At 37.3% G+C, this 14,897-nt stretch overlaps 3 protein-coding genes across 3 annotated transcripts in view; 1 reads left to right on the forward strand and 2 right to left on the reverse strand.

Moving 5' to 3' along the window:
* Positions 1-440: 440 nt before the first annotated feature.
* On the reverse strand, positions 441-3,074 carry LOC6638178 (syntaxin-6). The gene is made up of 4 exons (XM_023176250.2): positions 2,595-3,074; positions 2,335-2,495; positions 641-1,384; positions 441-573 (listed from the first exon to the last, which is right to left on the reverse strand). Exons 1-4 carry the CDS (start codon positions 2,627-2,629, stop codon positions 497-499), a joined length of 1,017 nt encoding a protein of 338 aa, XP_023032018.1. The 5' UTR covers positions 2,630-3,074; the 3' UTR covers positions 441-496.
* An 837-nt stretch (positions 3,075-3,911) lies between these two features.
* On the forward strand, positions 3,912-6,951 carry LOC6638177 (phospholipid scramblase 3). Its single transcript, XM_002061501.3, has 5 exons — positions 3,912-4,052; positions 5,141-5,317; positions 5,388-5,779; positions 5,843-5,986; positions 6,835-6,951. Exons 1-5 carry the CDS (start codon positions 3,968-3,970, stop codon positions 6,862-6,864), a joined length of 828 nt encoding a protein of 275 aa, XP_002061537.1. The 5' UTR covers positions 3,912-3,967; the 3' UTR covers positions 6,865-6,951.
* Positions 6,952-8,551: 1,600 nt separating this feature from the next.
* LOC6638176 overlaps positions 8,552-14,897 on the reverse strand; it is a 55,080-nt gene continuing 48,734 nt past the window's right edge. Inside the window, exons 5-8 of the mRNA XM_047009526.1 lie at positions 14,734-14,853; positions 11,523-14,668; positions 11,260-11,453; positions 8,552-11,190 (exon numbers count right to left, since the gene is read on the reverse strand). Of these exons, the coding sequence (XP_046865482.1) occupies positions 9,191-11,190; positions 11,260-11,453; positions 11,523-14,668; positions 14,734-14,853 (5,460 nt within the window). The 3' untranslated portion in view covers positions 8,552-9,190. The remainder of the gene's footprint in view (positions 11,191-11,259; positions 11,454-11,522; positions 14,669-14,733; positions 14,854-14,897) is intronic.

Below are 14,897 nucleotides of genomic sequence, written 5' to 3' on the forward strand. Positions count from 1 at the left end.
GACAATTCGCTCAATTTGAAAGCCATTTAATCATTTATCATTTGTCTTTATTTAAGATTTTTGAGAGTCGTTGTATTTTCTTTTTAATTTTGTCAAGTTTTCTTTGTTTTTTATTTGGTTCGAAATGATGTTGAAACAGTTTTTTTTTTTTGGTTTTGGTTTTTGTTTTCTCTAAAATTGTTTGGTTAAACATTTTGCTTTATATGATATACAATTTGTTGGATATATTCACCTCTTTTCTTTTGAGTTTTTGTTTTTTTTGGCCAAATTGAGAAATAACTTAGATGGAAATTTCATATATTTGGTAATTATGTATATATATGTATATATAAGTAAATATATATATATTTTTTTGTCTTTTCATTAGATCTCTGATGTTTTTGTTAACGCATTTTTTTGTTGGATTACATATATAAATATATATATACAGCTAGGGCTGATTAAAATAGAAAATAAACTAATTTACTAATTTACATACAGAAATATATATATGGAATTACAATATAATAAACAAAATTATCACAAATAATAACAGCCCGGATAGAATTAATATGGCGGCCCATTGACGTTTATCTGAAAAGTGAGACGAAATGTGAAAAATTGAAATGAACCATCGAATCGAATCGAATTCGTTTCTCACCATTATTCATATGCAATACTTTGGCAACTTTCTTCATGGTCGTATCCAATTTGGATTCCGTGGTATCGAATTCATTACCAAAGTCATCCAACATCACCGCCTGTTCGTCCAGTTCGACACCAATTTGCCGGGAAACTGTCTTAAGAGTACCAATGGAATCACTTATCATGTCCAGCTGCTCGTCCTGTCCCTGCAGCATACGCTGCTGTATGGACACCGTCTCACCCACATATCTATGACCTGGACTATCGAGACTATTATGCTGGCTATGATTATGCAATGCTGAATGATTCGTATGACTCGGGCTATCGAGATTATTCTCCAATTTCGAATATTTGGTGCCACTGTGACGCTGGGCTGCTGCTGCCGCTGCTGACATCGTTCCGGCTATGGTATTGGCCACCACTTGACTTCCGCTGTTGATCAGAGAATTGCCGTTGGTACACTCCACCAAATATGTGCGATCGTTGTGCGGATGATTATGATGATGCGATTGATTGTGATGATGCGAATGATATTCGTTGGAATTCAAATTGTGATTAGGATTTTGTGGATTATTAATGGATTTGTTGTCGTTATCGAGGAGCGGCTGATGTGCAGTTATATCTCTGTCCCTGTTCCGATTCAGGCTCATCTTATCCTTCATCTGTTTGACCTCATCGCGGGTGTTGTCAATAAAATGACGCCGGCTGGATAATTCACGATTATCGATGCGAAATTTTGTCGGATTCTTCTCGACAATGCGTATTATAGAGAGTTAAGGTGGAAAAACCATTAAATGTAATATCATAAAGGTAAATTTATAGATCTGGAATTGAGATACAATATGTTTTAGTTGTGATTCTATAAAAGATAACTATTAGAATCAACCTATTTCTGATAATCATTCATTCAATTCAATTGATTTAATGTTATTTAATGCAATAATTTTCATTCTATCTAAATCTTTAGTTTATATTCGTTCGAATATAAAGATAGATCTGAATCAGAATTGTCTTTTTAGAGTTAATTTTAAAATTTTATATGTAAAAATCATATCTAGGTGAGATTTATCTTTTTTGTGATATTATTTATCATTAATTTCTGGTTGGAAATTAATGGTCTTTGGTCTGGATATTTTGGTCTTTTAAATGCAAAATTGATTCAGTTGGCTTAAATTAAATCAAAATTAGATTTCAATTGTTGTCAATCTCGTCATATTCATTAATTTCAAATAGTCTTTAGAGAATTAAAGCTTCTGTCAGTCTCTTGGATATACTAAAAACCATCTGAACTGATATATTATCAACAAATTTGTGTTATGTCCAAAAAAGATAAGATCTACAGAAGTTTTTTTATAAGAATATGAAATAGTTTGAAAGGTAACATTCTGAATGAGTACTTGACGTACAAAATGTGAGTTATCAAAGATAATTTTGATGCCGATATTTACGTTTAGATAATGCCATGAAAGAAAGCTATAAAAAATGCTTTGGCGATAAATATTTTTACAACCTATCATAAGAACTACGGCAGTTATTACTTTAAACAGAACGAAACGGAAAGGGAGAACGGAAAGACAGATGGGAAAGAGTATACAAAAATTAACTTTTGAAACTTTTCGTTCCATCAGTTTCAAGTAGAACAAATTGATTTTTCTCCTAGCTAAGTTCATGAATTCTTTTTGTGTTTGTTTTTGTTTTGTAAAAGGATATTGATAGTATCTTCCAAATCCTCTAGATCCCATTCAATGCTTCTCAGGGAATTCCTCAGCTCTGTGGTTGTCCATTCGCTATCCGTTCCTCCACCGTTCTCGCCCAATTCACGCCAACGTAGATAAAGTCCGCGAGTTTTATTCAAAGCTTTAAAGACCTCGCTAAAAGAAAGAAGAAAGAAAAACAAAACGAAATGTAGAAGGAAACTCAAGACCAAAGGGAAAGGCCATAAATTCTCATCATAATGTTCATTTTCATACTCTTTAACAACAAAAAATGGATCCTCCAGTGACATGATATCCTATATCCTATATATTTTGGGTTAATTGTTCGAGTTCAGAGGTCCGTTTAGCCGCACTTGACTTTATATTCATGGATTTTTTCCGTTTTTCTTTTTGTTTTTCTTATTTTTTTTTGCGGAAAAACAACCCCCACAAAACGAAAAAGGGAAAACGAAAATAATGCAAGTTGAAAAGGTAGAAAATATATATGCTCTTTTCTCTGAGGGGGATTTTTGGGGGTATGTTTGTCCGTTACATAGATTTTTTTGGGGTTTTTTCTTATGTTATTTTCAAAGGTTGCTTTTCCGTTTTGTTTCGAATTGCACAATCGACTTTGATCTAATCTATTTCGTATTACTTTAGATGAGAGGGGAAAGCTTATGCTTTTGCAGGTTTATTGATTATTGCACTTGAACCGATGAAGATGTCTTATCTCCTTTATTTGTCAGTTTTTTTTATTATTTTTTTCATATAAACCGCCGCGAAATGCTGCCAACAATTACGATGTCCAAGAGCAGACTGATGTTATGTAGAAAGAGAGAGTAAGAGAGAGAGAGAGATAAAGCTGGTGAGAGTGAAGGCAAAGGTGAAGGCATTTTGTTTATACCGCTCCAGCGCAGGCGCCATGGACAATAAATGAGGATAAAAATAACTAAACTTCAATGCCAAATTATTTTGGCTATAAATTTTAATTTGAAATTCCGTTGCGAAGCACAACTAGAACTTGGCCATAAAATAGCCAAAATGGCAGCTCTGTTTAAGAAGGGTCCAAATGGCAACCCACGCAATTTTCACAAAATGATTCACATAAAGTAAATATACTATTTTCGGACCTTATAGTGCACTCACAATTAACCACAAATGCAATTGTTATTAAACAATTGATATTTCTACTAACAGTATTTCAGCCAGTCAGAGTGAAAAGGCCAAAGCGGCAACTCTGTGGCAATTTTATGACAAAACAAACAACAAACGGAAAAAAAAGAAACTCACCCGTAGCACAGAAAATTTAACACTAGCTTCTCAATGATAGGTCAAAAAACTTAGATTAAATGAACTATTTAATGATTCTACTTAAAATTTACATCAATTTTAATTAATTTTCTTCAGTTTTAATCAAAATATTGCGGATTTCTCTCACACACACACGCACACATTCTCTCTCGCTGCGTAAGGTCACTCTACTGGCTGCCTGTCGATATCGATATGTTTCCGTTACGTCAAACGTTACGTGAGAAGGTCTGAGACGAACCAAAGCGCAACAACGTCAAACCGTAAGGAGGTTCGTTAAAATTTGATCTGCGAAACGTTTAGTTTAAAATCGCCACAAACAGACAACAACTAACATAAAAATGCTTCAAAACGATGCGGTACGAACTCTACAATATGATAGCGAAATCCGTGTGGCTCAACAATCCTCAAATACAGAGCCTAGAGGTAAATTTTTCTATAAATATTGCAAATTAGGTTTAATATTTTGGTCAAATGTTAGTCGAATGAATCATTAAATACTTCTAACTTATCAGTTGGCTGCAATTCGGATTAGTTGCTATTGGAGTGTGGGTACTGTGTGTGTGTCATAGTGGTAACAAATATTCCCAATTGGCTATATCTTATCAGTCAATTTGTTTTGTTGTGCTTTGTTTATGGTCGTTGTTGTAGTCCAAGTTCCTTTGTTTCTTTACTTTAAGTTGACCAACTACACATTGAAATTTGTGAAAGAAAGAAGTTTGAAGAATTATTCAAAAAGTTCATTAGATTTCCAAAATTTATTCTAAAATTAAAATTGAAAATAAAACTCATGTTGTGGATTATAAACAAGTTATCGTTTTGACAATTTCGATTGGGAATATTTTATAGGTTTGTAAATAGTTTATAAAAACCATAAATAATATCAAAATAAATTTAAGAAAACTTACCTTGTAGATCGTTATAAGGTAAAGTTTCAACTGACTTTGATTGGGAAGAGATTGTTTGAATATTTGGAATAATTTATTGTCGAAAATGTTGATTAAATTATGAAATCAAAATGAAAATAAAATTCAACTTGTAGATTATTAAAGACTAAACTTTTAATTTATTTTTGTTCGGAATAGTTTATGTACTTTATATGTTTAAGTTTAAGATTGCGACAAAAAAATTCACAAACTATTATTACCATTAGTTAAAAAAGTGTTAAAAAGAATAATACAATAATCCTAAAAAAGAATACCTTAAAAACAAATATAACAGAAAGAATTATACATTAAAAACTAGTGTATTAGGACTTTGAAAATTTAAAATTTTCACAATTCTAAACTTTCTACTTCAGAAAAAATTCTTACTATTACTATGTAATACTATTCTTACTTAGTATATAACAGAGTTTTTAAAAGTAATCTTAGTAATACGATTCCAAAAAGAAAAGGCAGAGATTATTTAACAGATCTTTAAAATAGTAGAAACACCCAAATCAAACACCTTGTAATAATATTAAAAAATAACTTTACTTTGATTAATTTTGTTGTTTTATTTTATTGTTTCAGTTTACGATTCGCATGTTAGTATAACCTCACAGCCCCGACCTGCCCCAGAAGTGCCTCGTATTCCCTTGCCCATATCGACGGTGACTGGAAGTCGAACATTTATACCCTTAGCTGGTTATGATTGCCTGGCCGATTTACCCTCAGTGCATATAGAACAAACATTCGAGTTGAATGATTGTAGGTTTACAATACTGTTCGAAAGAGCTTCACTATCTAATCAGTTAATGTCCGCTTTCTTTACACCTAGCCCTAACAGCGGTATCATCAGAGAATCGCTATGTGGTACGATCACCCCTCGGTGACGCCATCTTTGCCGCCTCGGAGAGCTCAACAGAGAAGAATCGTTTGGTTTGGGGTGCTGGTCGACCATTTCAAATGCACTTGCTGGACAAAACGCATCAGGAGGCTTTAGTATTTCGCAAAAAACTAGCTTTGGGTTCACTCTGCTGTCGACCCAAGAATCTTGAGATTTGGATACCACCGGGCAATGTTCTGGGTCGCGTGGTCCAATCGCCAACATTTATGAAACCGGTTTTTTATATAGAAGATGGCAACACAAATGATCCTGTCTTCTGTGTTGAAGGACCTTCAAATTCGGGTTTCTGTTGCTTTTGTTTGCCCAAAGAGAGCTTCTTCAGGGTGGGTATTTAAAACAACTTTTAAAATTACTAAAATTATAAGAATTTTCTATCTTCTACACAGATTCATTCGGGTGGAGATATGCGAGCATCAATAGATCATAAATGGGTTAACAGCAAATCACAATATACCACAAATATCTACTTTAAGGACTCAAAATTAACCGCCAAAGAGAGAGCTTTGATACTGGGAGCAGCTTTTCTACTGGTAAGTGTCAAAATAATATAAAATCAGTCCAAAAAAATGCAATATCAGTCAAAACTATAAATACAAAGGTCGCATAGATAGAGGTATAAGTACGATAAGATCTGTAGTTCTCAGAATACTTAAAAGTAATTAGAACTCAATAAATAATTATCACTCATAAATATTAAAGTAAATCGATCAAATCGAAGGCGCTTGTCACTTTTATAAGATAAGACAAACTCTCTATCTTAACAACGTTAACAACAGGGAATTCCATTTTTAACTTTTATTTTTGACTAGTCTTAGTCTGTTGATTACAGCTATGGGATATTACAATTAGAAAAAAGGAAAATTTACTCCCTACAGTATGCAAAGGTTTAGTTTTTCAAACCGTTACTAGTTTTTAGAATATTAAGTTGTAGCTGTCTTTCCCTGCCTTACATGGCAACGCCTTTGACGATGTTTTAATAGAAATTCCCAAAATATTTTATACCCAATAAATTTAGAAAATATCAGAGTATTAAATAATAATTTAGGTAGAAAAATTATCCCCTAAATTAAGTAAAATATTAAGTATTACGACGACTTTGTTCTAAAGTAAGACCTTAAAGATTTTTAAAGATATCCGTAGAACTTCTCGCGGGCATTTCCAGGAAAGTCTTTAGGACTTTTGGTCAACATATGCAATAAAGCCTAATCTAAGCCCCAGCCCCTGAGGCGGGGTTTATTTATTTATTTATTTGAGGGTTTATTTTTTCTCTTTTTCTGCTCAGGAGAGAAAAGGAGACGGATCAATTCTTTTATAAATCACTTTAAGAATTCATAAACTACAAAATCTAAAAGAAATATATATTTTCTTCTCGTTTCAGGAATATATGTACTTTCAAACACGCTTCTAAAAAATCGTTGCATTTTATGAAATAAATGTACTATATATCTGAATATAAACATATACATATACATATAGGTGGCGCAAAAGAAGTCATCCGATATTGTTTGGCTCTTATTTTTTTTTCTAAATGAAAAACTTCGATTCTGTTTTTTTAATATGTTTATTTATACCTTTAGAATTAATTGTGTTAAGTCGAGGAGATGATATCGGACAAATGGGCGCGTCACAATTAATTGCCATACGGGCTCGTTTTGGCATTTTCCATCACTTCGGCGAGCGTTTCGGGCGATAAATTCTCGCATTTGTGTCGGATATTTTCCTTGAGGGCTTCCAAGGTCTCAGGCTTGTTGATGTTAACACGGCACTTCAAAAACCCCATAAAAAGAAGTCCGGGACCGTCAAATCGGGCGATCTGGTGGGCCAGTGCAAATGCGTTCCGCGTTGTTGGGGAGTGTATCGCTCCATGGCTTATTCACTTGTATTCTGTATTTGTCTAGTCCACAAATGTCAAAACAGATTTACATTGGCGGCCATTTGCAAAAATGAGAGTATCTTCCAATAGGGTGATTTCTTTTGTACCTCAAAGCAATTCAAATTCCATAAAAATAATAATAATAAAAAAACAATTGTCAATAATTTTGCTTTTCACATTGATTTCTTTATTTTTTGTTTTTTTTTTTTTTTGTATAAGATTTCATACTTTTTGTGTGTTTTTTTGTTGTTTTTGTAGGTTTTTTTTTTTGTTTTTGTTTGTTTTTAGTTTCTTCAGTTTTCCGTTTTTGTTTGATATATTTTACAATAATGTAATAAATCACTTCATTTTTGCTTGTTTGACCACATACATTCAGATATATATATATAGATTTTGCTTTATATATATATATGTATTTGTACAATATTTTTCATTTTTTTTTATAGCTAACAACATTAAATCTACCAAAAACTTAATGGCTAATATGACAACATAATAGTTATATACAATTTAGTATGTGTAAGTGTAGGTGTGTTTTTTGTTTTGTTTTTGTTTTTGCTTACTTTTTCGTTTTCTTTTGTCAATAAAAAAAAAACGGAAAAAATGTTAAATTAAAGGAAAAAGAGTCTCGTGCTCTCTGTTTAAACACAAAAAACTATGAAGACGAAAATTCATAATTTATTTTAAAATAAATTTTCGCTTGCAATTTGAAATTAGGAAGATCTATGTGATTTTTTTTCACTTGTTGCCTTGCATGGGGGGGGAGTAAGGGAGGGTGGTCCTAGGCCTTAAATTATATTGAATTTAAAAAAGAAAATCATAAATTTTCATTTACTTTTGTTTTCTTCTTTTCTTTTTCACATTTGTAGATAGACTCACAGCACTTCAGGAGTTTTTTTTTTTTGTTTGTTTTCGTTTTTTGTTGAAATTGAAATTATATATACACACATTAATATATGCATATATATATATATATATATAGATCAGGGTGGATAAATTGTTGACAATTTTCTTAAACTTAAATACTTAAGAGGCAAATCGATGTTGCTTATATCTTGTGTATATATAGACATGAACATATACGTAATTGTATATATATATATATTTATATAGATTTCTTTGCACATTGAGGATTAGGTTTCAATTTGTAACTAGTTTTAGTTTAATTTGTTTTTGGTTCAATTCAATTTGAACTAAATGAAACTTAAATCAAACGAAACCATTTGTTTTAGTTATTTAATTTAGGTTTAGTTAAACAACATTTCATTAAATTAAAACTGGCAGCTATCCAAAGAATAGAGCAAAAGTGACTCGTTCTTTTGTTTTGGGGGCAAAATTTTTAACCAACCATTTGCTTAGATATTTGGCATCGAAAATTATTAAATAGGAGAAGGAAATTGTTAAATTTTATGAAATTTTCCCGGCTGTTAGCTGTTGCACTTTTACTCTTTTGTACTAAATAAAAATTTGCTAATATATTTTTGTTGCCAGAGATAAGAAATGTTTGCTTCTTTTGTTTAAGCCTTTTCCCTCAATGTGCCTTCCAATGTGGTTTCGCTTAAAGTCTAAAGTTTGTTTAGAGTAAAGAGTGGTTGTGTTGTTGGTTTTGTTGTAATCTGTGCCCAAATGCGATATGCTTAGACATTTGATATGCGCTCGTTGGAGTTTTGGTCGTCTTGTTGGTTGATTCATGGGCTCCATCCCAAGCTAAAGCATCTCCTCCCCTGCTATCCAATTGCTGGAGGTGATGTGGCTGCTGATGATGAGGATAATTGTATTGCTGCTGCTGCTGCTGCTGATGATGATGAAGATATGTGCCCTGTTGTGCTGGTCAGGATGGCTGCAACATGTACATATATTGTCAGTTGCTTGCTGCTGCAGTGGCTGCAGTTAAGTCCTGAGGTCTTGCGCGCTTTTCATTGCCACCACCACCATTTTCCTGAGGATTGTCACTCTCTTCGCCATTGCTGCTGAAACTAGTGGCGGGCAGACGACGTTTTAGGCTCTGCTGAGTGGTCACTGTCTCATCCTCGGACATGGAACTAGCTCGCTGCGGTGTATTGCCAGCGCTATCATTATCCAATGAGGCAATTGCCGAGGCAGCAGCACTATTTGCCGCACTGAAACCATCTTCGGAGGCACTGTCCTGGGCCATACCCGAGGGGGATGTGTAACCACTTAGCTTATTCGGGTCCTTTTCAAGCAGCTTTTGGGCCAGCAATTTCAATGAGATTAACGAATTTTCACAATCGCTTGTATCGATTTCGGTTAGACTAATGCCAGCCCGTTCGATCTCTGCATAGGTGCCGAATGGCAATTTCTGTAGGCATTCCAATTTCTGGACATGAGTCTTTGATCTCAGGTGCTTGGCCAAATGGCCATGAATTCGAAAGGCTATCTTACAGTCGGTACACTCGAAGGGTCGCGGATTTGAGGTGGTTGGCACACCAAAAGTCGATGTCATCATCACTTTATTCTTATGGGCCTCGGAACGTTCGTGTTTCTGGAGATGGCCCTGAGTGCGAAACGAAATGCTGCAGGGTTCACATTTAAATTTGCGTTCCATATAATGGATATTCATATGGAGAGTGAGTTGATGCTGGCGCTGGAAAGTTTTCTGGCAAATGTTGCAGGTAGGGCGAGCATCGCTGGCAATGGGTGGCGGTGGTGGAGCCACCACACGTTGAGGAAATGCAGAGGCATTGCTCACCGTACTACTAACAGGTAAATCGGCAGGCTTGAATTTATCATCACCCCGAATCACTGGACGTGTGAGTGGCGTCGTTGGTCCACTGGAAGTGGATGTAACCGTGGAAGAGCTACTAGTGAGTACGCCTTTAAAATCTGTAGCATCTGGTTGTTGCACAGCTGCTGGTAAATTGGCATTATGTGTAGGAATATCCGTTGTTGTTGTTGCTGCAGTTGCTGTTGTTGATGTTACAGGCTGTTCATCGTTTTTCTTTTCCTCAGCTGGCGTTTCCATTTCCTCACTTTCAATGGCTTCTAAGGCGGGAGCAGGAGCAGCAGCAGAATGAGGAGGAGGAGTTACCGCTCTTGTGGTTGTGGCTGTCGGGGGACTCTCATCTGGTGTCTTCACCTCATTAACCTCTATGGTGGGCAATTCTTTGATACTCATCACAGGACGACTACTGCTTGAACTAGTCGTACTGGTAGTTGTCACATTTATTTGATAACTGCGACTAAATTGACTCTGCTTCATTTTTGCATGCTGCAGAGCCTGCTCCTTTATATAGGTTTGAAGTAGCAAATCTTCACCTTCATTTTCGGCTGCATTCAGTTTCACTTGCTCTTCCATTTCTGCTGATATACGCACTTTATCGGAAACCGATATTAAAGTCTTCATGAATCCACTCTCATTGGCCGATGTCCCGAAAATCACTTCCCTTATCTGTTGGGCCTGAGATTTGGGCAAATCTTGCATAGCCTGATGATGAGGATGGTGATGATGATGTTGATGATTGCTGCTTGGCTGATGATTGGAATTGTTGATGGAGTTGTTGGAGCTAGAGCTTGGCCGTGGCTTGGTCAAATCCATTGGAGCACTCTCATCGCTAGCCAAACTTCCTTTCGGTTTGGATTCCTCTGGATTGGAATAATACTGTTCCTGTTTCTGATAATCAAATGGCGGCTTTGGCGATGTAAATGAACAAACCAAACGCTTCGGTTGTGATCCTGTGGAACCAATGCTATTAGCTGGACTCGCCGCTGGTGCTGGCTGTGAAGCATCTTGAGTTTGTGAATATGGTGAGACACTTTGTGGTATTGGTGGAGTCATGGATAGCGAGAGCAGACACCGGGCCGCCTCATGCTCTTTCAAACGTGACTTGGATTCATCAGTATCTGTTGAGAGAGAAGAGAGTGAGATTAGTATTAAAAATAAATTAATTTAAATGATTATGTTAATCTTACCACTACTTTCCGATTCATTGTCACTATAATCATCGGAATCCGATTCACCAGCCATTGATGAAGTTCGTCCACCAGCCGAAGTGGATGATTGCTGATCAAAGTCCACATCGGCATCAAGAAATTCACCGCCGCTGCATTTCTTGAAATGAGTTTTCGATTGCATATGCTTCGTAAGATTTCCCTTGGTCTTGAAGCTACAAAAATGAATTGAATTTCAATTAGTTAATCAATCACACACACAATTCATAGTCAAGATTACTCACCTAAAATTGCATAAACTGCAGGTAAATGGACGCACATCTGTATGGGTACGTATATGCTTTTTAAGCATCGATGGCTTCTTGCAGCGTATGCCACATTCCGAGCACACATAACGTCCGCGTCCACGTCCCCGTATATAAGTGTAATCCTCATGCGATTCATAGCCACCAACCAATTGTTGTCCCTCTTGCAATTTCTTGGCCGTTGCCGCATCTTCACTTGCCGCCTTGGCCGCCACATTGGCCTCACTCAAAGCACCCACTGTGGATGTGATTGCAGGAGATGTGCTTGAGGTATTGGTTAGCGATGGCGGTGCTGGCAATTGCTTCAATGGATGCTGATAGAACGAACTACTTGGCTTTGTTGTTGATACTGTGCTAACAGTTTGCTGTGAATAGACCTGAGTATAGCTCAATTTCCCGGCCATTGAGGTGGTTGAGCAACCATTACCCAACATCCTTTGACGCGAATCATAGAGCGACATCACTTGCTTCAATTTGAAGCCCAAAGGATGCGGCTGATTCTCCTCACAGACTTGCCAAACACTGTACATGGACAGCTTATGCATATCGGCCACATACGAAGGTTGCGGACAATTCACTGTACAGTAAAACATTTTCGTACTACATTTTAAACCCAAATACGTATAGGCATGGCCATTTAAATAGAGTTGAACACATGATTTCGATGGCCGTGGCGTCTCTGGTGATATCAGAGGCAATGTATTGGCCGTTGGTGTGATGCCATGATGACGTTTTGGCGTAAATGTTCCCGGTTTCAGTGGCAAACTAGTGGGACGTAAAAATTTCGTCTTGGCTGGCAAGGTTTGAGGCTGCATCTCCTCTGCATTGCCATTGGGCGTTTCTATGTGCAGAGGCGTTAGGGGTTCCTTGTTGTTGGTGTTGCTTGTTGTCGCCTGCAGATTATCAAAATTAAAATGACGCACTTCCTGAAGTGGCTGCTGGGCAGTTGTTGTTGTTGTTGCTGTTGCTAATGCTGGTGTGATTATAGGTGCTGCTGCTGCTGCTGCTACTGCCTTAACATTATCGGCCATTCTTAAAAAATTGAATGGAGCCTTTTTGGCTGCCACATCCTTATTCCATTGCATGGCATTCCTCTGTGCTGGTGTTGGTGGCTGTCGGCTAAACTCACTGGGCACATTTTGGACTCCGCCAAAGGGGGAGAGAGCACCACCGAGCAATGGACTTGGTTGCTTACGATTTGGACTACGTTGTCGTTGTCCTGGCAATGGCAACTGCAATTGTTGTGGCGGCGGTGGCAATAAATTCATTTGTGGCGTTAGGCTACTCGGTCCTGGTATACCCGGCACATAGGGTATACCACCTGATGATGATGATGATGATAACGATGATTTCTCTATTGTCATGGGTGGCAATGTCAATGGATTGAAGGCGGTGATGGAATTAATTGGTGGAAATTGAAAATGTTGAGCACTCGTTGTTGTCGTTGTTGTCAGCAATTTGCGTTCCTTGCTGCTGGGTGACATTTCTTGAAAGCTGCCACCGGATAAAAGTGGTGTACGTATAATTTTGGGACTTTTATCCAATTCCGGACACTCGGAGAGTGGAATCATTGAGCCACCTGAAGAGGTGAAACGTCTTAGGCGTTCCTCTTTACTAGATTGTGGTTCCATGTTGTTGTTGTTGTTGTGATTGCTGCTGCCGCTGCTGGCAAACATTAAGGTGGGAAAATTAAATGAATCATTACTCATTTTTGGTCTTTTGGCATCATTTTCAAATTGACGATCCTCATGCATTTTAGTTATCACTACTTGAGCATCTTGGGAGCCCAGTCTTGAGGCACTTTGTTGATTATAATCCACCAGAGGAGTTTTACCAAGCAAAGGACCCGGCGAGGGTAAAGGAGTATCCACAAAGCGTAAAGAATCGACGACAACTGTTGTCATTGTTGTTGTAGCAATTTGAGTTGCTGTCGTTGCCGTTGTTGTTGTAATTGTTGCTGGTGTTGCAGTTGCACTTGTAGTTGTTGTTGTTGTTGGCGTTGATGTTGCTGTTCTTGCCGGCGATTGTGCTGCACTTAAACGACTCAAGACCAAACTACTTGGCTTTGTCTTTAACTGTGACCATGCCAATTTAGCCAATGACAATGGATTCTTTGAATTGGCCATATGTGACTTAACCTCTGCCAAACTCAGCGTAATCGAATTGGAACGAAAATATTTCGTACTTGGCGATGAGGCCGGACTCATGGGTGCACTTGAACTGGCATCCTGGCAATAGGTACTGTTATGCAATTTTAATTCATCCGCACTGCGGAATTCATTAGTGCAAATGGGACACGAATAGACAGCATCATCGCCCTCACCAATGGGCACAGCCAAACCGCGTGCATTGAGCAAAAGATTCTTAATAATGGAATTATTGACATTTGCCGCAGTTGCCGATTTGGAAGTGCTGGCCACAGGAGCAACAAGTGGAGTCGTTGCCGTTGATGGAACAACAATTGTTGCTGGTGCGGGTGGTGCGGCTGCTGCTAGTGTGGCTATATTATTTGGCTTAGCCTTGCTGGACAAATTCAAGGGCATCACATGATTATTGTTGGCATTTGGTATTTCCAATTTACTGATGGGTGTTGCCGGATCTTGACGATATTGCAATTGTTGCATATTTAAAGGCGATGGAGGTGGTGGCAATTGTGGTTGCACTGGCTGTGGTGGTTGTGGCTGTTGTGGTGTCTGCTTTGCATTTAATGTTGTTGACTTATAGCTGCGCTTATGTAAACCATTTGGTGGTTCTATTGACTGTTGCTGTTGTTGTTGTTGCTGTTGCTGTTGCAGAAACATTTGATATTGTTGTTGTTGATATTGTTGTTGCTGCTGCTGCTGCTGCTGTTGTTGTTGCTTTTGTTGTATGGCTTGAGCCAAATTCACTTTAGCCTCAACGGTTTGCTGTGAGCTGCTGCCGCTGGCATTGTTATTGCTGCTAATGTGTTGTGTTGTTGTTGTCCCTGCTGCTGTTGTTGTTGCATTGCTATTGGCATTATTAAAGCTACGCGAACGATTCAATTGCTTGGGATATTTCTTTTGCAATAGAATCTCCTTATTCTCAACTATGGCCTCATTCTGTGATATCAATTTCGATATATGCTCTTGCACCTTTTCCACATTCTGCAAAACAAAACAAGAATCGATAATTAATTAAGATAATCCCTTTTAAGAGGAGGTTTACTTACCACTTGCATGCCACCGCTGGCACTGGCAAATGTACTTCGATTAGCTGATGGCAAGGAATTGACAGGTGCTGCCAGTGGAACTGTTGCCGTTGTGGCATTAGCACGTGATGGCGGCGGCAACTAAAAGCAAAGAAATTTTTTGATTGATTAGTTTAAGAGAGAAA

Source organism: Drosophila willistoni (genome assembly GCF_018902025.1).
Source record: "Drosophila willistoni isolate 14030-0811.24 chromosome 2L unlocalized genomic scaffold, UCI_dwil_1.1 Seg139, whole genome shotgun sequence".
NCBI lineage: Eukaryota > Metazoa > Arthropoda > Insecta > Diptera > Drosophilidae > Drosophila > Drosophila willistoni.

Bases quoted from the DNA above. Each gene is read 5' to 3' on its own strand.
- LOC6638178 (XM_023176250.2), bottom strand. From the start codon at position 2,629: ATGTCACTGGAGGATCCATTTTTTGTTGTTAAAGA. The intron at 2,496-2,594 runs GTATGAAAATGA...TCTTTCTTTTAG, and splicing joins CCATTTTTTGTTGTTAAAGA to CGAGGTCTTTAAAGCTTTGA. The intron at 1,385-2,334 runs ATATCCTTTTAC...TCTCTATAATAC, and splicing joins GGATTTGGAAGATACTATCA to GCATTGTCGAGAAGAATCCG.
- LOC6638177 (XM_002061501.3), top strand. From the start codon at position 3,968: ATGCTTCAAAACGATGCGGTACGAACTCTACAATATGATAGCGAAATC. The intron at 5,318-5,387 runs GTAGGTTTACAA...CTTTACACCTAG, and splicing joins AACATTCGAGTTGAATGATT to CCCTAACAGCGGTATCATCA. The intron at 5,780-5,842 runs GTGGGTATTTAA...TCTTCTACACAG, and splicing joins CCAAAGAGAGCTTCTTCAGG to ATTCATTCGGGTGGAGATAT.